We start from the raw sequence: 22902 nt of genomic DNA on the forward strand, positions 1-22902 counted from the left end.
TGGCGTGGCGAACCACATAAAAAAATGTCGCGGGCCACTTTAAAATGATATGGCGGACCACATTAGATGTTGTGGCAGAGCACTTTAAAAAACTTGGTGGGCCACAGGGCCACTTTAAATGTCGTGGCGGACTACATAAAATGATGTGGCGGACCACATTAGAATTATGTGGCATACCACATTAAAATTATGGGACGAGTCACATTAAATGAAGTGACGGGATAGATTTGGCCTCCGGGCTTTGAGTTTGGTACCTGTGGGCTAGAGCCTATCCCAGCATGTAGGGATGCTACATTGTTTACTACTAGCCATGTATTAAAACATCACCATCATTTAATTGTAAAAGTTTCACTAAACTATGTGTTTCAGTCCTCCTCACTCGGCCGAACATAATGCTCGTACTTTTTCAGCACAACCTGCATGAATCTAAAACAAAGTTACACTAGCAGTGCATGTGCTCATACACACCTATTGAGAGACACGCTAGTATGCTGCATTATCTTAAAAGTGGCAGCAGGACAAAGCAGCTGACTTTTTCCCACCAACAATAAAGCTGAAGTCGGTAGTGTGGGAACATTTCGGGTACTTAAAAAATGACCATAGAGCCATTGAAGATGCTGGTTCATCATCCATTTGCAAAACCTGCCAAAAGAGAGTTGCGGCTTAAGGGTCTAATATGTCCAATATGGATCTAAGATCTAATTATGTGTGTTCCAGTTATCATTAACACAGATTAAAGTTAAACTAAATAAATTATTAAAAATTAATAAATAAACATGGTGACAATTACACTTGAAGTTTTCCCTAAGGGATTAATAAAGTTAATCTTAGTCTTGTATTAATAGTCAAATTATGATTTTTGTTTTTATTATCAATAACACTTTTTATTATTTGTTACAGTATGATATTATTAAATTATTGTTATTTCCATGTGATTTTATTAATTTATCTAAGGATAATAATCGTGAAAGTGTGATTATTACTTACTTAGACTATATTCGTAACATCCCTACCAGCATGTGCAGCTTGGACTTGTGACTGATTTGAGAACAAAATGTTACACTTTCCAGTTCCTAGGACTCCTCATCCACACCTACGAGAAAAACAGTGTCTAAATGGTCTACCTTTAACATCGTCGTGTGTGTGTTGTCTTTTCTTGGATATGATCAAGAAAGATGCACAGGTGGGTATACAAATGCACATCCACTAAATCCTATCTGTTTTCAGATATTGATGAATGCAGTATAAACCGGGGAGGTTGTAAATATGGCTGTATTAACACTCTGGGGAGCTACGAGTGTACCTGTCCACCTGGGTACAAGCTGCACTGGAACAGAAAAGACTGCATAGGTATGTAGTAGCACTGTCCCCTAGTGGTAAATAGAAATTTGCAGTTTAAATCCCGGCTCTGCATGCACTGCTTTGATTGATAGGTATTGTGTTTTATTTCTCAGAGCTAGTGAAATGTCCTCCAGGCCTTGTTGCCCCAAAGGCTACTCTCACCTGTAGCAAGACAGGCAAGAAAGAGAGCTGCTCTCTCACCTGTGCTTCCAAGGCACACTATCTGGCAGGTATGTAATTTGCCAACTTGAGCACCACAGCACAAAACTGGTTTTCTTCTTCTTTTTCTTTCTGCATGTCCTCATGCAGAGTCTGACAACAGCTATTCTGTGAGCTGCGGAATACCCATCGTCAGAGGGAAGTCCCCCGCTAGGCTCAACACCAGCAGCAGTCAGAGCTGCATAGGTGCCGACCTCTAAACGATTCTCTCCTGTCAGCCACGTGTTTGCATGTCTTTGCATTCTACACACTGTTGCTGTGTTTGTCTGTAGAGACGTTGGCGCCTCCAGTGAAACAGACAGCGTCATTCAAGATTAAAAATGCCAAATGCCACCTGCACCCTAAATTAACTGGCAGGACTGAGGACAGGGGGCGGACTCTAGGACCAGGTCAGTGTCTGCAAAACCATAATCATGATAAACAAAGCCATTAATTAAGGGATGTGGTACATCACAGCATAACCTCCTAAATAGGGCCCTCTGCAGTGGACAGATGAGTTGTGTATAACAGGGCAATTATATATTATGTGTTACTCTATCAAACTAAATTGACCATCAATAAATGTCCACGGCAGAAGACACCGGTTGTACAGTAAAAGCAGTTCTTAGCAAAATGACCTTTGGGATACTGACCAGAATAAGCATGCTATTATTAAAGCTATTTATCTGGACTTTTCGTTGGTGTTGTGGTGTTCCAGTCATAACATGACGACATTGTCACATTATTGCTTTTCTGTCAAATCATCTCACCTGCATTCTTGGTGGAAAAATCCAATATTTCACTATTAAAAATTGTAATTAGGCAGCACGGTGCTGTAGAGGTTAGCGCATGTGCCTCACAATACAAAGGTCCAGAGTTCGATCCCGGGCTTGGGGTCTTTCTGTGTGGAGTTTGCATGTTCTCCCCGTGACTGTGTGGGTTCCCTCTGGGTACTCCGGCTTACGCATTGTTCACATCAGGAATAATTGTTTGTGAATGTTGAATTTTCATTACATTGTCAAAGTTAAAGCTCTGTCACTTGAAGAAATATTACTGAAATTCCTAAAAAAGATAATATTATAAGGTAGGGATTGGAATCTTATAACTACTCACAATTCGATTCCACTTTTTGGCGTGGGCAGCACGGTGGAACAGGGGTTAGTACGTGTGCCTCACAATACAAAGGTCCTGAGTTCGGTGCTGGGCTTGGGATCTTTCTGTGTGGAGTTTGCATGTTCTCCCCGTGACTGCGAGGGTTCCCTCCGGGTACTCCGTCTTCCTCCCACCTCCAAAGACATGCACCTGGGGATAGGTTAAATTGGCCCTAGTGTGTGAATGTGAGTGTGAATGTTGTCTGTCTATCTGTGTTGGCCCTGCGATGAGGTGGTGACTTGTCCAGGGTGTACCCTGCCTTCCGCCCGAATGCAGCTGAGATAGGCTCCAGCACCCCCCGTGACCCCGAAAGGGACAAGCTATAGAAAATAGATGGATAGAAATTGCAGTGACTGCTTTGCTCCTTCAGTAAATAAGTTCAGTTACAGAATGCACATATATTGTGACGTAGGTAGATTACTACGTCACGCTTGGAAGCTTGCGGCTACATTGTAGATGTTTTCCATGATAAAAAAGGCTAAATGAACTAAACATATCAATAGATGAGACCAAACCAAACAGAGCGCATTGTTCGGTATCGTTGCCACCGATTGGCTCAGCCTCAGGCAGCATCCAGTGCTGTGAGTTTCCAGGGCTGTCATTAAGTAAAAACATATTTAAAAGTTTTTTTATGGTCTACTTATGAAAATATTTGATTTATAATGAATAATTCCTATTTTGCTTAAATTATGTTACCACGGTCAAGCCCAGAACCAATTTACAGCGATAAACTAGTGTTTTACTGTAAACTGGTGGTCAAGCCTTACACTGCAAATTATTTGCCACTTGCCAAGATTTACAATTTCATTTTTAGAAATGCCCCTAGTTTTAGGAGCTATTTACGTTATAATCTCAATGTTAGCATGAATAATTATATTTTGTTTATTTTAGTATACAAATTTAAAAATTAAGTAAATAAGTATTCAAATAAGATATGTTGGTTTCCCTCACAGAGAAAGTGTTTAAAAACTTGTTTAAAGATTCTGCAACGTCCCAGGGATGCTTGATTTAAGAATTGCAAGATTAATAATGCTTGTTTTCACAATAAAATACTCATTTCTAGCTTAAAGGGGAACTGCACTTTTTTATTTTATTTTGCCTATCATTATTCAATCATTATAAGAAACAAGAACACATCTTTTTTTTAAAGATTTTAAAGATGATAAAAAACGCCTGAGAGATGCTGCTTATGGAAGTCACCGTTGTAGTCTCCAAAGCCCTCTGGGACTGATTTTTTGTGTGCATTGATTTCTGTTTCCATAGCAGTGTACATCTGACTTTTGGCAACATTTGTGTTCCTACTTCCGGAATCAAACAACAGTGTGTGTTCTAATCATGGCAGACTTGGTAACAGACAACGAAGACGACTATTTTTGGACAAATGAGGATTTACAACCTTAAATATAAATATATTGCTGCTTATAGAAGCGAGCACGAAGGAAGAGTGAAACGTTGGAGAAGACGGAAGCCGGGAGAGTGGGATGAAAGCGATTTTGAGGCTATAAATATGGAACTTGGAGCCAAGCTATTTCGACAAATAGATTGCTTACCCAAAATCAACAGGAAACGTCCCCGGCCAGCTGGAGTCACTTTGATATCGATCATGATAGACGCAGTACGCCATGCATGTTAGTACAACTACAGTACATACACTGTCTGGCTAGCTCAGCTGTGTACAAACAAACAGGAAATGTGGGCTAATACTTTCCAGATACTGTAATGACTCTTCATTACAGTATCTGGAAAGTATTAACATGAACAAGTATTACTTTTCATGTTTTTCAGTCAGTACAAATTGGTGTCGTATCGCAGCATTGTGCATTACAAACTCAAACAGGTTATGGTCATTGTCGGTTTTTGAATGCATTTTTAAAGTGATTTCGAGGGAGAATTGATTGCTCCCATGAGCTGTGAGCTGCATTGGTATCCATCAAGAAAGCGAAAAAAACTAAACGTTTGTCTTCTTGTCTCTCATAATGATTGTGAACAATAGGCAAAATTCCAGAAAAAGTGCAGTTCCCCTTTAAAGGTCCTGCTAATTTCTAGATATATAGTACAAATCTTAATTTAGGATGTTTTATCAAGTAAAATTAACTAGCTTCATGGACAGATTATTACATTAGTTTTTAGTATTTTTTTCTGAAAATATCGTCTTTTTGTCTTATGTTTTGTTAGCTCTTTTTTGCAGTGTATGTGACAGTGCTTGTCGGATTGCGATGCAATGTTTTCTCAGGAGCTGGTCAGCCCTGCAGTAACTGCCTGGTGACGTTTGTCAATCTCAAATGTGACTCCTCAAAGAAATCAAAAGGTCGGCGTGCTCGCAACCCCACTAATAAAGAGGTAACACGTATCACTTTGGAGCTGGAAGCCGAGGTCAAAGCCGCAGACACAACAGGTCAGTCTTACAATGTAAAATACAGTCTAACTATTTTATCTCTCACCAAACATCTTTTCTTGATATAAACAATTGCAGGAAGTTGTAATCTCAGCTGCCTAAGACAACGTATGGAGAAACAGGTCAAGACTTACATCAAGGCCCTGAAGAAGTCCATCAATCAAGAGCGCTTCCTCATCCGAGTTGCTGGTTTGGAATACGAGGTGGCCCAGAAACTTCCACAAGCTGCTCCCATTCAAGAGAACTGTGGCCCAGGCACAGAAAGAGACAGCGGGCGATGTGGTACTTTATTTCCCTTATTTTTTCCGCTTGACTTTGATAGCAAAGCAGATTGATGTCATATTACAGTGGTACCTGGTTTTCGTTAGTAATCTATTCAAAAAGACAGAATCCTACGAAAAACAATGTACCGGTAATATTTTCCATAAAAAAATATGCAATATGAAAATATATAAAATATTAACACAACACACATTTATTTATAATAATCATAGTTTTACATGCATTTAGGATAAGTAAATATTTACCATTACTTTTGCCTTTGACTCTTGGTTCTCTTTAATGTATGAGGTGTGTGGTTCTAGACAGGCATATATGTGAAGGGGGCATCATGTGTACATGCCATTCCATTATGCTCCAGCACTTTGTTCTGTGCTTATACAGTAGTAACATTGCTGCCTTGGATGTGGTTGTTAGCTATGTGTCCACCTCCAACCTTGAGAAATGGATTGCCTCTACCTGTAGACCTGTACAACTTGGGTATCCCACCTGAAGACTAAGTTCCTGCTGGTATAGCTCTTAAAGTCACTGAGGTATGCAAACCCTTGACCACAATAAGGTGAAAATCCCACATGGGAGGAAACTAAAATAATAAAAGTAAAATAAAGTATACATCATCTACATTTTATCAACCATCACAACATTTATCTTAATTAATTCTTAAATTGAATTTAACCTTAAGTAGTAATACTTAAGTAGTCAATATTTGCAACACTGAAAGGTACAGTAGTATTATGAAAAATAAAAATACATTATTCTCAAACTGCAGTAGTTTATCATCAGCTCAGCTGCCTCATGCCTCAAAGTTTCTGCATTCTCCACTCAATTACACAGAGAAATGTAAAAACTAATGGTGTATGCTACACCTCTGGCAAAGCAGGTATGTGTGTGTGTGTGTGTTGTGAAACGGAGTTAAAATGCATGCCGTCATCATAATGTGTTTATGAGTGCAGTTGAAGCAGCAAATACACATAGCTAACTTACTGTTGTGTAGATGTCACAATGACTCGCCGACTGATGGCATCATAGAGTGTCTAAAATAAAATGTGTCCTCTTCACTTTCCCTCAGGTGTTCACATATTACGATGTAGAACACGTTAAATCCACACATTTTTGTTTTGGCGCCACCGGTTAGAAATTCAACTTCCTCATCTGACAAGGAAGAGCATCTGATTGCCTCTACATCGTAGACTTAGACAAACTTTATTGATCCACAAGGGAAATTGTTCCACGCAGTAGCTCAGTTACAAAGGATGGAAAGGATTCGGATGGAAAGGTTAATACACACAAGGGCACAAAAAGAGGGCGAAAACAAAAGGTATAAAGTACAAACGTAGACAAAAAATGTACCGTAGTAGCAATATAAAATATAACATACCTAATTTTTCGGAGTATAAGTCGCACCGGAGTATAAGTCGCACCTGCCGAAAATGCATAATAAAGAAAGAAAAAACATTATGCAACTTTCATAAACTATGAAAAAAACTGCAACTTATAGTCCGAAAAATACGGTATATGTAATATTTCCATATTATATATACAGTATATAATATTTCCTGATATATTATATTATTATATTATATTGTTATATAATATATACAATATATAACAAATCCCAATTACCATGTACAATTTTACAATATATGTAACAGCAGCAGCAAAAAAAAAAAATGGCAGCATAAAATAGAGAGTAGATCCAGCAGAAAATATACATTATAAACAAAGAGAGGTAGCTAACATAGAAGGGATTGTCCATGATGGCGAGCAGTTTGTTCAGTGTCCTCCTGTTCCTCACTGACACAAACACCTCCAATTGCGTGCCAATAGTTTGGCCGGCTTTCCGGTTTAAGTCCCTTTTGCTGGTGCTGCTCCCCCAACAAACCACTGCAAAGTACAGGACACTAACCCCCACCTTCTGTCATACTTAACGCTATTAAAGAACTGTGAATGGATATATTCTGACCTTGTCCCACCCATCTACACGATGAAATTAAGTATGATTGGATTTTGTTTCTGTCAACATTTTTGTCTTGTTTTCATTCGTCGACACTGGTTTACTGAGGGCTGAGGGGAGGGGTGTGTGTCCAACAAGACTGACACACCCGAGGGACAGAGATGAAGGAAGATCATACTAATGTATCTTGTCCCTTTTTCAGCGAATTTTCCCGCTTATGACGATAATTTTGTCAACTCGTAATTTATTATTTTTGTGAGTATATTAAAATGTACTTTCTCAACTTCAAACATTTGGATTTGATGGGGCAAGACATTTATTTTAGGGGGCTGTGCCCCCTGTTACCTCTATGTAGAGCCGGTGTCGGTTCTAGACCTGCTCAATGTCTGAAGTGCCTTCAGATACATTTTGTTGTGAATTGGCGCAATATAAAGAGAATTTAATTGAATGGTTGGTTGGTAAAGACAGGAAGTTGTACTTTGTTAGGAGTAGTGTTTCTTACCTTCTTTATCAAAGTTCTGGTACTTGCAACTTTATTTGACCCAATGGTAGCTTATTTTGAAGTCCTACCTGAATAAGAAAAAAGAGCAGCAGCTGTTCATTCAAATAGGGTCGGCTCACTTTCAGCTACTCTCTCAACACGACTACAGTCTCCAGTAACAGATGAAAGATCCGATGGTGTGCTAGATTTTACAAAGAAAATGTCACTTACAGGATTGTAAAATTCTCCATATCCACACAGAACGACTTAAGGCAGTGGTTTGTAATTCAAGATCACTGATTTGCTCATTTTGCTGTCAATCAAAAAGGGATTCAGCCTTAGACAGATCATACAATCATCATGCTAAAGCCTGGCTTCTAGGCCAGCCGAGGTCAAGCCCACTTGTCACTCACTTCCAGAGATGCTCAGCGTCCAATGAGCGGGACTAAAATTTGCATTTATCCAATAGCTGTCAAGTTTAGCTGCAGTGGAACAACCCACTCTATGCTGTCCTTTGAAGGCAATGGATGCTCGGCTTCAACACGGTGTCTCTACCACAATGAATGAGAGGAAAGTCACGTCATCTATCACGAAAGTAGTTGATTCTCAACAAAAGTTAAACATAATCTAGCGCACTTTTAGTCAATGAAATGTAAATACAAAAGTACATATTTTACCACTTTTTTATATATATTTTAGTTGAGCTTCCCTTGCAGTCTTAGAGTAATCGCCACAGTTGTGGTGTAACTGTGTTACTTAGCAGATGTGGGACCAAGTCATTGTTTTGCAAGTCACAAGTAAGTCTCAAGTCTTTGCCCTCAAGTCTCGAGTCATGTCCCGAGTCAAGACAGGCAAGTCCCGAGTCAAGTCCAAAGTCAAGACTGGAAAGTCTCAAGTCAAGTCCCAAGTCCTGCATTTTGAGTTTCGAGTCCTTTCAAGTCCTTTTAACCACAGACTAATATATTTACACAGATTGTGTATGCTTTTAAAATGCTGTATTTATTTATTAAAACAAGTGCATTTGAAATTGCAGGAAAAAAAATAGTGCTGATTTTGCACTTCATAATAGCACTATTAACCAGTCATTTTAAACATTGAACTCATTCCTTTACAGAATAAACACATTTGAAAAAACAAGTGCAACTGTACTTATTTGCACAAAAGTGTTAACATTGTATTTCCATGGCATATTGCCTTGTAACTAGTTCCACAGCAGTTTCTATCCTGTTCTTACCTTATCTCATTGATCTCATCTCTTACTGTATGTGTGTTGATGTGTGCGTACACATGAAAAACATAACAAATACATGAACATAACAATGAACAGAGTTGGTACTTTTTAGATGTCAGGGCCCTATGCAATATGTACACATATTCTTAATATAGTATACATTTTAACTGACCTTTATTTGACTGTTTGTCTTTTTGTAGGTGACTAAAATACGCGGTGCTGCTGATCGCCGTCTAACGTTATGTTACTGTGTGTGATACATTGACTAACGTAATGTTATGCAACCCTGCTTAAAAAAAATCACTTAACAAAAAGTATGAATAAGGTAGCGAACTGCAGTGGACGCAACAGATTGACGTGTTTGCAATGACGTTATAACCATAGACATCTTATAAGTAGACGCAGCATTGGTTGCTGTGACGCGAGCAATTTGGCCGCCATCTTGAAGTGGTGATGAGGAGCCGGCGAGCAGCCTAAACTGACAGTTGACAGGTAGAAAACAAAGATGCCGGGCTGGTGTTCAGCGTTTTCCTGCTCAAATGAGCAGACTGTTGAAAATAGGAATCGGGGGATTACTTTTCACAAGTAAGATTTGACATTAACGTACTATTGGTTGTATTTTGTGAAAAGAATATTAGTACAGAGTTGATAAGGAGCAAAGATCTTCAATATTTGTATGTGAAAATCACAAAGAAATCTTCCGGGGGAGGATAACCCCCCTACAGGGGTTTGGTTTACAAACTTTCAGCCCCACCTAAAACAAAATTCACCAGCCGCCACTGATTACGATGCATTCTCATTTTAGGCAAAATATAAGACAATGCTTTCTTAACAGTATAATTGTAACCAGGAATAAGTCTTCAAGTAACAATATTCAAATACTAACATTGTTGGGTAAGACAGAATTTGGTTTTATTCTGAATCCAGTGAAACAGATTGGTGGTTTTAGCTGCTATAAAGACGTTCAGGTGTTTATATATATTGTGTTTAAATATTTGGCAGACGCTTTTATCCAAAGCGACATACATAAAAAATACATATAAAACAATCACTGTAAACATGATCATTTAAGGGAAGAATGTAATAGAAAATATCAATACAAAGTGTCAAGACAGAATAAACTCTCTGCTGCTGCAGCAACAGAGATACAGTCTATAGGTCCCTAAGATACATAATGTTTTCATACATTGTTTATGTAGGATATATGCATGTATATATAACCTAATCATATTGTTTCTTCAATTTAAAAATAGCTGACCGTTTTTTTCCCTCTTCTCTGGGATTATTCCCAGTTTTGATCTCGGACGTCTGGTCACTTATAGCATATAAGAATATTCTATTACTGTTAAGCAAACTATGAATAATAAAACACGCCAAAACATGTGTCCTTTATCATAGCTTCACGTATGACAAAAAAACGCGTGAAAATCAGTGGTATTCAGTGAGGTAAGATGAATTAAATTGCGCTTACAGTTCATTGCTCCTGCCAAATGAATTGCACTGATCACCACTCCAAGATGGCGGCCCCGCGTCTCGTCAGCACCAGTAGGCAGTAGCGCTCGATGCTGCGTCTACTTATAAGATGTTTATGGTTATAGCGTTAGCTGTGAGTTTACAGCCTCACTTACTTAACTACACAGCAAATAAAAGTCACGTTACTTAGCCAATAAACGTTAGCTTACATTCAAAACTTACCCTTCTTTGTGCATCTTCAAATGTCAAACGAAGTTGGAAGTTGTTGTGTCTCCGTCTGTACTATTCGAACTGCATGTTTTGCGTACTGCAATTCGTTTTTTATTGACCAATTCGTAGTTGTTATACCTGAACGAAACCAACTTTGGTATAAATCTTTCTCACTGGCGCGTTGTTTGACAACTCTTGTTCAGTGGTTGTCCTGCAATTTGATTGGGTGAAGACTGTGGGATGAAAACAACGTAGATCTAATTTGATTGGCTGTTGTACTGAGAGCACACACCCTGACAAGCAGCAGACACGCTGATAGATAGACAGACACGTACAAAATGAAAGCTACGGAGCGCTTCTAAATAACTTTTTAATCTTTGGGTTTTGGGGAAAGTAGCAAGTAGTGTCAAGTCCAAAGGCTCAAGTCCAAGTGAAGTCACAAGTCATTGATGTTAAAATCTAAGTCGAGTTGCAAGTCTCTTTACATTTTGTCAAGTCGAGTCTAAAGTCATCAAATTCATGACTCGAGTCTGACTCGAGTCCAAGTCATGTGACTCGAGTCCACACCTACTTAGCAAAGAACTACTTAGTCAACTAGTGCTGATGCCATAGCTACAGAGCTGGGGAGAAAAACTTAAAGCTCAGGAGTACACAATTTACAGTATCAACACTTTGTAGGATTCAACACAAGAAAAGACTGCCACATTAAACTTAATGGTAAAGCCTACTTCCTGGCTAAGATAACACACCATAGTCTATACACTACTATAATCTAACGTCTTGGAATTGCAACTGCATGCAAAGTAAACTGTATAATACAGTACAGTGAAGTACTTGCTAATGAGACACACGGGTGTAAGAATTTAAAAATAACAACTAGACAGCACGGCTCAGTGTTAAATGTCCGTAAACATCTTACTCTGAATTATTTCTCACCTGTTTAATATATGATAATTAGTGGTGTCAGTTATTTTTTTAATCTGACTAATTACAGGGTTGTTGGGGATTAATTTCTAACGTTTCAAAAAAGTCTGTTTTTCTAAACAAATATTTGTCTCCTTTCCTTGTGCCTGTGCAAGAACAACATACACTGTGTCATGATCCGTTCCCCGGGTCACGTTTTGTTTAGTTTGGTATTTCCTCAGTTGTTAGTTAGTTCTGTTTCAGCACCCTTGTTTGTTTTCTTAGTTGCCATGGGTGCTGATTTTTGTCAACTGCCTTTGATTAGTGGTCGGGACACTCACCTGCTCCTGGTCACTAATCAGAGAGCTATTTATTCCTACCTCGCGCCACACTCTGCCTGGCAGTCTTGTGCACAACACGTGACACCTACATTGGTATTTATTTGAGTTTAGAATTACTAGCTTCTTCGTCCTGTTTTTGCTAAGTCTTATTGTTAAGCTTTGCCATAGCTTCCCGTGCCATTGCCATGTTTTTCGTTTCCTATTGTTGCCTTGGTATTGGAATAAATCACCTTCTTACCTGCACGCTGCTTCCTGACGTCCTTCTGCATCTTGGGGAAACGACCACCGCAAACCATGCGACCCCGACGTAACACACTGTACTCATTGAGCTGGGCAAGCACTTTTCACACGATGAGGCATTCAAACGCATTGCATAACTGAGTGTTCAGACAACAAGATGTGTACCAAATTTATGGCAATTCAGCTAAACACCCTAAAGTTACAGTGGGAGTTTTGTAGAGCGCATTGTAGTGAAGTGAATTATTTTTATATAGCGCTTTTCATAATGAAACCCATTATTTACGTTACATTTAAACCAGTGTGGGTAGCACTGGGAGCAGGTGGGTAAAGTATCTTGCCAAAGGACCGAACGGCAGTGACGAGGACGGCGGAAGCGGGGATCGAACCTGGAACCCTCAAATTGCTGACACCAACCGAGCCACGCCGGTTTGAGAAATTTCAAGTCAATCTGCCAATATGCCAGTAAACGTTACTCTAATACAGTCCTTCTCAAACAGTGGAGGGTGTGCTGCAATGCTTGACTTTCTTGTTTTTATGAATAAAATTGCACAAATTGCCATCCATCCATCCATATTTTTTCGCTTATCTGAGGTCAGGTCACAGGGGAAGCTGTCTAAGCAGAAAAGCACAGACTTTCCTTTCCCCAGCCACGTTTTCCAGCTCCTCCCGAGGGATACCGAGGCGTTCCCAGGCCAGCTGAGAGACATGTTCCCCCCAATGTGTCCTGGGTCTTCCCCGTGTCCTCCTACCGGTTGAACGTGCCCTAAATACCTCCTAAGGGAGGCGTTCTGTGGGCATCCTGACCAGATGCCCGAACCGCCTTATCTGCTCCTGTGGAGGAGCAGCGGCTTTACTCCTTTCCTCTCGAATGACAGAATTGCTAAACCTATCTCTAAGGGAGAGCCCCGCCACCTGATGGAGGAAACTCATTTCGGCCGCTTATACCTGTGATCTTGCCTTTCCCAAAGCTCATGACCATAAGTGAGGATAAAGACATAGATTGACAGGTAAATTGAGAGTGTGGCCTTCTGACTCAGCTCCTTCTTCACCACGACGGATCAATACAGTACTGCATCACTGCAGACACCGTCATTTATCTCAGGATCCACTCTTCTCTCACTCGTGAACAAGACATTGAGTTACTTAAACTCCTCCACTTGGGGCAAGATCTCATCCCCAATACGGAGATGGCACTCCACCCTTTTTCCGGGCGAGAACCATGGATTTGGACTTGGATGTGATAATTCTCATCCCAGTTGCTTCACACTCGGCTGCGAACACATCTAGTGAGAGCTGAAGATCCTGGCCAGATAAAGCCAGCAGGAACACATCATCCGCAATGGCAGAGACCTAAATCCTGCAGCCACCAAACTGGATCCCCTCAACACCGTGACTGCACCTAGTCCAATAAAGTTATGAACAGAACCGGTGACAAAGGGCAGCCCTGGCAGAGTCCAATCCGTAATGCAGACCAAGGACTGACACCGATCGTACAGGGAACGGACCGCTACAATCAGGCGGTCCGATACCTCATACTCTGAGCACTCTCCACAGGACTTCCCAAAGGACACGATCAAATGCCTTGTCCAAGTGCACAAAGCCCATGTAAACCGGTTGGGCAAACGTCCATGCATCCTCGAGGATCCTGCTGAGAGTAGAGAGCTGGTCCACAGTTCTGCGACCAGGATGAAAGCCACACTGCTCCTCCTGAATCCGAGGTTCGACTATCTGGTATAGCCACCTCTCCAGTACACTTGAATAAACTTACCGAGAAGGCTGAGGAGTTGATCATCAAACTGCGGCCTAGGGTGTCCTGGGGCCCCTGGGCTGCCCCTGGCCTCTCACTGCTTGTAACGCCAGAATAGAAGCGAGTCCAGCCCCTCTCCAGAGGACTGGTTCCAGAGCCCTTGCTGTGCGTCAAAGTGAGTCAGACTCAATCGAGCCAGGCTGCTCGCCAGGCCTGGTTCTATAGTGGGGCTCTGGTGATGCATCCAGGCGATGGAAATCTGGGTCCTTGATTTTGTCTTTTCATAGAGGTTTTCAAGCTGCTCTTTGTCTGGTCTCTCACCCTGGACCTGTTTTTCTTGGGAAACCCTACCAACATAGCTCGGGACACTCAAACTCCTCTACCACAATACGTTGGCAGCTCTGGAGAGAAGAGAACAACTATTTTTGTTGATGTTTGTTTTGTAGGTTAAAATGTGTTATATGTTGTGCTCCTATTAATGTTGCTGATAAATTTGAATATATTATCATTTATTGATTGATTGATTTTATTTTTCAGTATCAAATGGTTCAAGTCTGTCAAAAAATGATTTTCAGGCTAAATGATGCACATTAAATATTTTCTGTTACAGACCACAAAACTATGGTAATCAATTATTGTTTCTATCTTGTAAGTCATCTATAGGTTTTCTTTTATTTTGATAAGGATACAATGTTATACAGAGAAGGGTGAGGGTGTGTTTCAGTTTTAAGCTCCTAAAATCTGGAATGGTCTTCCAGGAAATGTGAGACAAGCCTCAACATTGGCAAATAAAATCCAGGCTGAAAACACTTTAATTTAATTGTCCATACAACAACTGAAATTATTTTATCTGCACTATTTGATTTTAATTTTAATTACGGTATAATAGTGTATATAATGATTTGATATTATGTTTTTAATTTTAATTATGATTATTCTAATGATTATCCTTTTTTGAATTTGCCTTTTATTTTTTTGTGAAGCACTTTGAATTGCCTTTTGTACAAATTGTGCTCTATAAATTCTATATCTCTATAACAATTTTATAGACAAATAATACTATTTAAAGTTGGGGCGTAGAGTGGGGCTTGGGGGTAATGTTTTCTTCCCCCTTGAGGTGGCGTAACAGAAAATAAATTATCAGCACTGCTCTAATATGACCACATATTTAATTAACGAGAAATATGTCGCATTATTATTTCCAAAAGTCTTAGAACTTACAATATTTTTTTTACAAATAACATTTATTAACACATTTAAACACACACATAAGTACCAGAAATTGCTACCGCTGCGTATTGGTATCAATTCCCAATTATCAAAGACTTTGTACTGTATCAATTTAAATGTAAAAGGTACCCATTCCAATATATATCACAGACATTATTGATCAAATCTCTCGGTCATACAATTTAAAAAATGCCAATTTATAGTAAATTGACTGAAGGACGAAAGCTTAGCGTAGATGCAAGCTGTTTTCATCTAACTTTTAATACAATTGTACATAAGTTCGACATTTGGAGTTAACAAGTAGTGTTTGCTATTGTGGATGTTTTTTTCAGTCAGATGCCTGCCTGGCTCATACTACCACGGTGAGCAGGAGCGTTGTGTTCAGTGTCCGCCCGGCACCTTCCAGGAGAGGGAGGGCCAGCTGGCATGCGACCTGTGTCCGGGCAGTGACGGCCACGGTCCTGTCGGGGCAAGAAATATTTCCTCATGTGCAGGTAACAAAAATCTAACTTCCAGATTGTACGTAAATATTCCTGCTGTGAATCTTCTGATTATCTGCACGCCACAGGCCAATGTCCCACTGGGTTCTTCTCAGGCGATGGCTTCAAGCCTTGTCAACCGTGTCCTCAGGGCACATACCAGCCAGATTTGGGTCGGACATTGTGCTTTCCTTGCGGGGGAGGACTGAGCACCAAGCGTGAGGGCGCAAGCTCCTTCCACGATTGTGAAGTCAAAGGTGAGAGTGCACAGAAGCCAAGAAAGAAAAACATGGTGTAAATCACTGCTGACTTCATGTGCGTCTTCAATGGCGCTGCAGTGCAGTGTTCTCCAGGCCATTACTACAACACATCAGTGCACAGGTGTATCCGCTGCCCAGTTGGAACCTATCAGACTGAGTTTAGGCAGAACTACTGCATTTCCTGCCCTGGGAACACCACCACCGACTTTGATGGCGCTACCAGTGTCTCACAGTGCAAGAGTGAGTCTAAAAATAGCCATTTTAGCCCTTTTTCACTCTGACCTGTTGGGTTTGTATGTCTAGACAGGCAATGTGGAGGCGAGATGGGCGAGTTCATGGGCTACATCGAGTCGCCAAACTACCCGGGAAATTACCCGGCAAATGTGGAGTGCATTTGGAACATCAACCCGCCCAGCAAGCGTAAGATCCTGATTGTGGTGCCGGAGATCTTCCTGCCATCAGAGGATGAGTGCGGAGATGTGCTGGTGATGAGGAAGAACTGTGAGTGTTGGTACACGCGGGCACAAGGAGCCGCCATGTCTCCAAACTAGATTCATCATTGTCCTTTCTATGCTCTTGCAAGGGTCAGCTACATCCATCACCACCTATGAGACGTGTCAGACATATGAACGGCCTATTGCCTTCACAGCACGCTCCAGGCGCCTCTGGATTAATTTCAAGTCCAATGAGGCCAACAGTGCCAGAGGCTTTCAGATCCCTTACGTGACTTATGATGGTCGGTGAAGCGCTCAGTACAAACATGTCACTTCTTAACTTATCTCATGAGAGGGGACCAGGAGTGATTGTGCTTCTGTGTTGTCCCTCACTTCAGAGGACTATGAGCAGCTGGTCGAGGACATAGTACGGGATGGAAGACTTTACGCTTCAGAAAACCATCAAGAAATCCTCAAGGTTAGTCCTGTCATCTATTATTTTATACTCGGGAATGACAATGAATGCAGTGCACGCTGTTCTGGTTTAGTTTATTGATTTTTCTCACACAGACAAAATAAATACCTTATCATACTGGCACAGCTGCAACACAAACCCACCTGGTCCGCACAAATTAGATCCTCCACCCAAAACCTTGCAATTACTATATTGACACAAATAAAATAGAGCGGTACCACAGTTTCTGTAGTTCTGAAAGGTCAAACAAAGACCGAATCATACGAATAAAAAGATTACATTTTTCCCATAAGAAATAAAGCAAATCCAATTAATGTGTTCCTAACACTATTTGTAGAAAATAATTATAGTTTTACATGCAGAAAAGCACTTTTACCTTTGTTTGCCCAGGAAAGTCCCATTGAGATTAAGAATATTAGTTTTCATATTTACAAACCCCGTTTCCATATGAGTTGGGAAATTGTGTTGGATGTAAATATAAACGAAATACAATGATTTGCAAATCAATTTCAACCCATATTCAGTTGAATATGCTACAAAGACAACATATTTGAGGTTCAAACTGATAAACTTTTTTTTTTTTGCAAATAATCATTAACTTTAGAATTTGATGCCAGCAACACGTGACAAAAAAGTTGGGAAAGGTGGCTATAAATACTGATAAAGTTGAGGAATGCTCATCAAACACTTATTTGGAACATCCCACAGGTGTGCAGGCAAATTGGGAACAGGTGGGTGCCATGATTGGGTATAAAAGTAGATTCCATGAAATGCTCAGTCATTCACAAACAAGGATGGGGCGAGGGTCACCACTTTGTCAACAAATGCGTGAGCAAATTGTTGAACAGTTTAAGAAAAACCTTTCTCAACCAGCTATTGCAAGGAATTTAGGGATTTCACCATCTACGGTCCGTAATATCATCAAAGGGTTCAGAGAATCTGGAGAAATCACTGCACGTAAGCAGCTAAGCCTTTGACCTTCGATCCCTCAGGCTGTACTGCATCAACAAGCGACATAAGTGTGTAAAGGATATCACCACATGGGCTCAGGAACACTTCAGAAACCCACTGTCAGTAACTACAGTTGGTCGCTACATCTGTAAGTGCAAGTTAAAACTCTCCTATGCAAGGCGAAAACCGTTTATCAACAACACCCAGAAACGCCGTCGGCTTCGCTGGGCCTGAGCTCATCTAAGATGGACTGATACAAAGTGGAAAAGTGTTCTGTGGTCTAACGAGTCCACATTTCAAATTGTTTTTGGAAACTGTGGACGTCGTGTCCTCCGGACCAAAGAGGAAAAGAACCATCCGGATTGTTATAGGCGCAAAGTTGAAAAGCCAGCATCTGTGATGGTATGGGGGTGTATTAGTGCCCAAGACATGGGTAACTTACACATTTGTGAAGGCGCCATTAATGCTGAAAGGTACATACAGGTTTTGGAGCAACATATGTTGCCATCCAAGCAACGTTACCATGGACGCCCCTGCTTATTTCAGCAAGACAATGCCAAGCCACGTGTTACATCAACGTGGCTTCATAGTAAAAGAGTGCGGGTACTAGACTGGCCTGTCTGTAGTCCAGACCTGTCTACCATTGAAAAAGTGTGGCGCATTATGAAGCCTAAAATACCACAACGGAGACCCCCGGACTGTTGAACAACTTAAGCTGTACATCAAGCAAGAATGGGAAAGAATTCCACCTGAGAAGCTTAAAAAATGTGACTCCTCAGTTCCCAAACGTTTACTGAGTGTTGTTAAAAGGAAAGGCCATGTAACACAGTGGTGAACATGCCCTTTCCCAACTACTTTGGCACGTGTTGCTGCCATGAAATTCTAAGTTAATTATTATTTGCAAAAAAAAAATAGTTTATGAGTTTGAACATCAAATATCTTGTCTTTGTAGTGCATTCAATTGAATATGGGTTGAAAAGGATTTGCAAATCATTGTATTCCGTTTATATTTATATCGAACACAATTTCCCAACTCATATGGAAACAGTGTTTGTATTAGTTTATTTGAACAGGGACACAGCACATTGTTCAACATTGCTGTAAATGCGCAAGTTTTAGCTACAAAGCTAGTTTCCAACCATAGTCCCTGGGCAAGAGCAAACAGTATACAAGCAAAACAACAATCATTAAAAGTCTATTTAAAATAGTAGAACAATTGATTAATATCTCACACACATCTACGGCAACATTCAGCACAGGCACTATATATTTGGCTTGAACAATTACACACTGGCAGCAGGCAAGTAGCACAAAGCAGCAGAAAAAAACAAAAACATTAATCACGATGTTTACAAGTTTGATTCTCAAGTAGCCATGATTTTAGCATATTTTTGAATTGTCTTAATGTATCAACATAGTGTATAAGCCTCAAACATTCATACACCAGTGTAGTTGGCACTCTGGGCAAAGTGGATGAAGTTTTCTTGCCAAGGACACAACGGCCCTGATTTAGTGGAATATCCTTGCTTCACAGTTACAGTATACTATATAACTGGACCAAACTTTCGATAATCTGGTACAATATTTTTAGTTTTTGTCATTTTATCTGACCAGATGCAGGACTCACTGTTGCCTGTGGCTTACATGAGGAACAAAGATGTGTTATTTCCTGTAAAAATGTGTTTCAAGCGCTAATGTCGGTTTGTACTTCTTTGGTTCCAGGACAAAAAACTGATAAAGACTCTTTTTGACGTGCTGGCTCACCCAAACAACTACTTCAAGTACACCACTCGGGAGTCCAACGAGATGCTTCCTCGCTCCTTCATACGTCTCATAAGCAGCAAAGTCTCTGCTTTCCTGCGACCATACAAGTAAACACGCATCTCCACCTCAGTTAACACCCCTCTCCTCTTACAGGCTACATCCCGCAACTCTTAAAGGACTTCAACATATACAACTCGGTTGTTTTTTTTGACCTTCTGTTAATTTCAATGGACAAACCTGCATAATAATTTGTGTTGTTTGTCAGTTTTCCTGCACAGATCCACCGAGCATGAGCGTTTCGTGGTCATGTAGAATATGTGAGTGGGTTCGGTTTCTATTGTGTTGTGCAATGAGACCGTAAAAAAGGATAGAATGGTCTGTTTGAGACAGTAGGAGTGATGTTGTGTTAGAGCTTGTTGTATTTGCTTAAATGACTGATCTGAATTCCAGCTCCGACTGCGACCATTAAGTATGACTGTAAGTGTTGTGTAATCCCGGTTCCGTCATGGCGTGTGTGTGTGTGTGTGCTTGAGTGTGTGTGTCCTCGAGGAGGAGCAGTTGCTAACTAATTCATGTCGCAGCTGCGTTCCACCTCATTTAAAGCCTTACTATGTTTGAGCTCTTAGAGCAGTTTTACTGTTAAAACAGTTCATCTGTGCTGTCTATACTGCAGCAGCCTTTTCCATCCCGCCCAGAATTTCTGTTGCTCTTTTTTATTCTTTTCCAAGGCGACTTTAAAACAAATACAAAAAAAAAAAAAGGTGGTTAATCATTCCAGGAACACAGAGGACATTTTTGGAAAAAAATAAACTAATAACCGTGAGAGCCGCAGGAATGAGATGATGTGGAATGTGTCTCGGAGAGGGACATGATGTTTGCTGCTTCTTGTAAAAGGTCACTTTAATTTTTTTCCATCTCATTTTGACTTCATAGTCTCAAGGTTTCAAATGGAATCTCGAGATACTTCATTCTTGTAAATAATGAACAAAAGTAAGACAAGGGTTGATTTTGTTAAACAGGACCCCAGAATCCCAGAATCTTGCCCATTTCAAATCCAAAGACCACCAAGTCCTTCAAGTCATGATTGGTCTGTCCCAGTGCAGACAGCTCTTCCAAAGAGGGCCCAAAAGGGTAAAGGTTGTTTTGTACACGAGATCCGCAGCCCCTCATTCTACCTTGATACTAAAAGTGCAATGAATAAACACAAATATCACACCTTGAATTCGCTTCAGATGTGACGTAAAAAAATAATTTGGGAGGCCCATTTTACGAAATGTTAAGAGAGGACCTTTACTGCTATAGTGCAGAGACATAAAAGTCAAAATTGTAAAAAAAAAAAAAAAAATTATATATATATATATATACAGGTAAAAGCCAGTAAATTAGAATATTTTGAAAAACTTGATTTATTTCAGTAATTGCATTCAAAAGGTGTAACTTGGCACCCCCAAACCATCACTGATGGTGGAAACTTTACACTAGACTTCAGGCAACGTGGATCCTGTGCCTCTCCTGTCTTCCTCCAGACTCTGGGACCTCGATTTCCAAAGGAAATGCAAAATTTGCATGGTTGGGTGATGGTTTGGGGTGCCATGTCATCTGCTGGTCTCGGTCCACTCTGTTTCCTGAGATCCAGGGTCAACGCAGCCGTCTACCAGCAAGTTTTAGAGCACTTCATGCTTCCTGCTGCTGACCTGCTCTATGGAGATGGAGATTTCAAGTTCCAACAGGACTTGGCGCCTGCACACAGCGCAAAATCTACCCGTGCCTGGTTTACGGACCATGGTATTTCTGTTCTAAATTGGCCCGCCAACTCCCCTGACCTTAGCCCCATAGAAAATCTGTGGGGTATTGTGAAAAGGAAGATGCAGAATGCCAGACCCAAAAACGCAGAAGAGTTGAAGGCCACTATCAGAGCAACCTGGGCTCTCATAACACCTGAGCAGTGCCAGAAACTCATCGACTCCATGCCACGCCGCATTAACGCAGTAATTGAGGCAAAAGGAGCTCCAACCAAGTATTGAGTATTGTACATGCTCATATTTTTCATTTTCATACTTTTCAGTTGGCCAACATTTCTAAAAATCCCTTTTTTGTATTAGCCTTAAGTAATATTCTAATTTTGTGACACACGGAATTTTGGATTTTCATTTGTTGCCACTTCAAATCATCAAAATTAAATGAAATAAACATTTGAATGCATCAGTCTGTGTGCAATGAATAAATATAATGTACAAGTTACACCTTTTGAATGCAATTACTGAAATAAATCAAGTTTTTCAAAATATTCTAATTTACTGGCTTTTACCTGTGTGTATATATATATATATATATATATATATATATATATATATATATATATATATATATACATGTGTGTGTGTGTGTGTGTAAGCATTTGGTGTTTGGTAGATGAAAAGAATAGTTTTTGTGATTTCAAAACAATGACCGCAACAGGGTATTATAATTTAACTTTAAAATGAAAGAAAGAAAAGTTTTGCCATGATATGATGTATAGTTTTAGGAAAAACGTTGCTAACCCTGCAGTAAGCTTTTGGCTAGCTTAGCACACTGTAAAGACTGGAAACAGGAAGCAGCTCTGCAGGTTTTCATACTCACCATGTGAATTACAGGACATTAACACACAATGGGCCTTATCTACTGAAGGCTTGAGTGTACTAAACCACGTGCACTCAAAGCTGATCGACTAAGCGTCTCTTAAGAGAGCAAAATATAGAGTGCAATGCATTTATTCGTCTTCATGAATATGCAGATGCTGATCCTTAGAACGGCCACAAAATGCAAACATAATTATATAGCACACGCACTGTGATTTATCGAGACTAAAACTTTTCTGCGGCCACTGTTTTGCGTCTGTATTTAGTACACCCAGAAAGGACGTGCAAACTGGCAGTCGCGCAGAAATATTGTGAGAAAAGAGGCAATCATGCTGCAGCTCCGTTTTGCATATGCTTGTCAACATATATGGACAGTCAAAAATACAAATATTAGAAATATTGTCTTTTCAGCAATATCATTTTATAATTGTATAGCTGCTGGGTGACTTTTAAGGGGGTTATTAAAACAAATTAAATTGATGTGTTTGGCTGTCTGTTTTTTTTAATGCCGTAAGTTTTCTCATACATATGAAAAAAACTTAGAGCGATATGCATTTTCTTGAACCTGGAACATTCCAGCACAATCTCGGCAAGGCACACCTTCAGCGCGCTAAAAAAGTGTGTTCTGTTGTGGATGCACTGCCTAACTGCTTCTAAAATGCTCACAAAAAGTGGTACATATTTGCTGCTTGTTTAAAAAAAACATCAAAACACCAGAGGTAGAAGTATGACAACATGAATGTGCA

General features: G+C 40.2%; 1 protein-coding gene across 3 annotated transcripts in view; it reads left to right on the top strand.

Annotated features, from left to right (window-relative positions):
- The window catches only part of LOC133622555 (signal peptide, CUB and EGF-like domain-containing protein 3), a 236710-nt gene extending 215416 nt beyond the window's left edge, over nt 1-21294 (top strand). For all 3 annotated transcript variants that reach the window (XM_061985394.2, XM_061985402.2, XM_061985388.2), the window contains 13 exons: nt 1228-1350; nt 1455-1571; nt 1651-1746; nt 1833-1949; nt 4925-5086; nt 5165-5368; nt 15508-15669; nt 15744-15911; nt 15993-16154; nt 16218-16415; nt 16498-16650; nt 16747-16826; nt 19497-21294. In XM_061985394.2, the coding sequence (XP_061841378.1) occupies nt 1228-1350; nt 1455-1571; nt 1651-1746; nt 1833-1949; nt 4925-5086; nt 5165-5368; nt 15508-15669; nt 15744-15911; nt 15993-16154; nt 16218-16415; nt 16498-16650; nt 16747-16826; nt 19497-19649 (1895 nt within the window). In that variant the 3' untranslated portion in view covers nt 19650-21294. The remainder of the gene's footprint in view (nt 1-1227; nt 1351-1454; nt 1572-1650; nt 1747-1832; nt 1950-4924; nt 5087-5164; nt 5369-15507; nt 15670-15743; nt 15912-15992; nt 16155-16217; nt 16416-16497; nt 16651-16746; nt 16827-19496) is intronic.
- Nucleotides 21295-22902: the final 1608 nt, after the last annotated feature.

The sequence above is a fragment of the Nerophis lumbriciformis genome, linkage group LG01 (genome assembly GCF_033978685.3).
Source record: "Nerophis lumbriciformis linkage group LG01, RoL_Nlum_v2.1, whole genome shotgun sequence".
NCBI classification, from domain to species: domain Eukaryota; kingdom Metazoa; phylum Chordata; class Actinopteri; order Syngnathiformes; family Syngnathidae; genus Nerophis; species Nerophis lumbriciformis.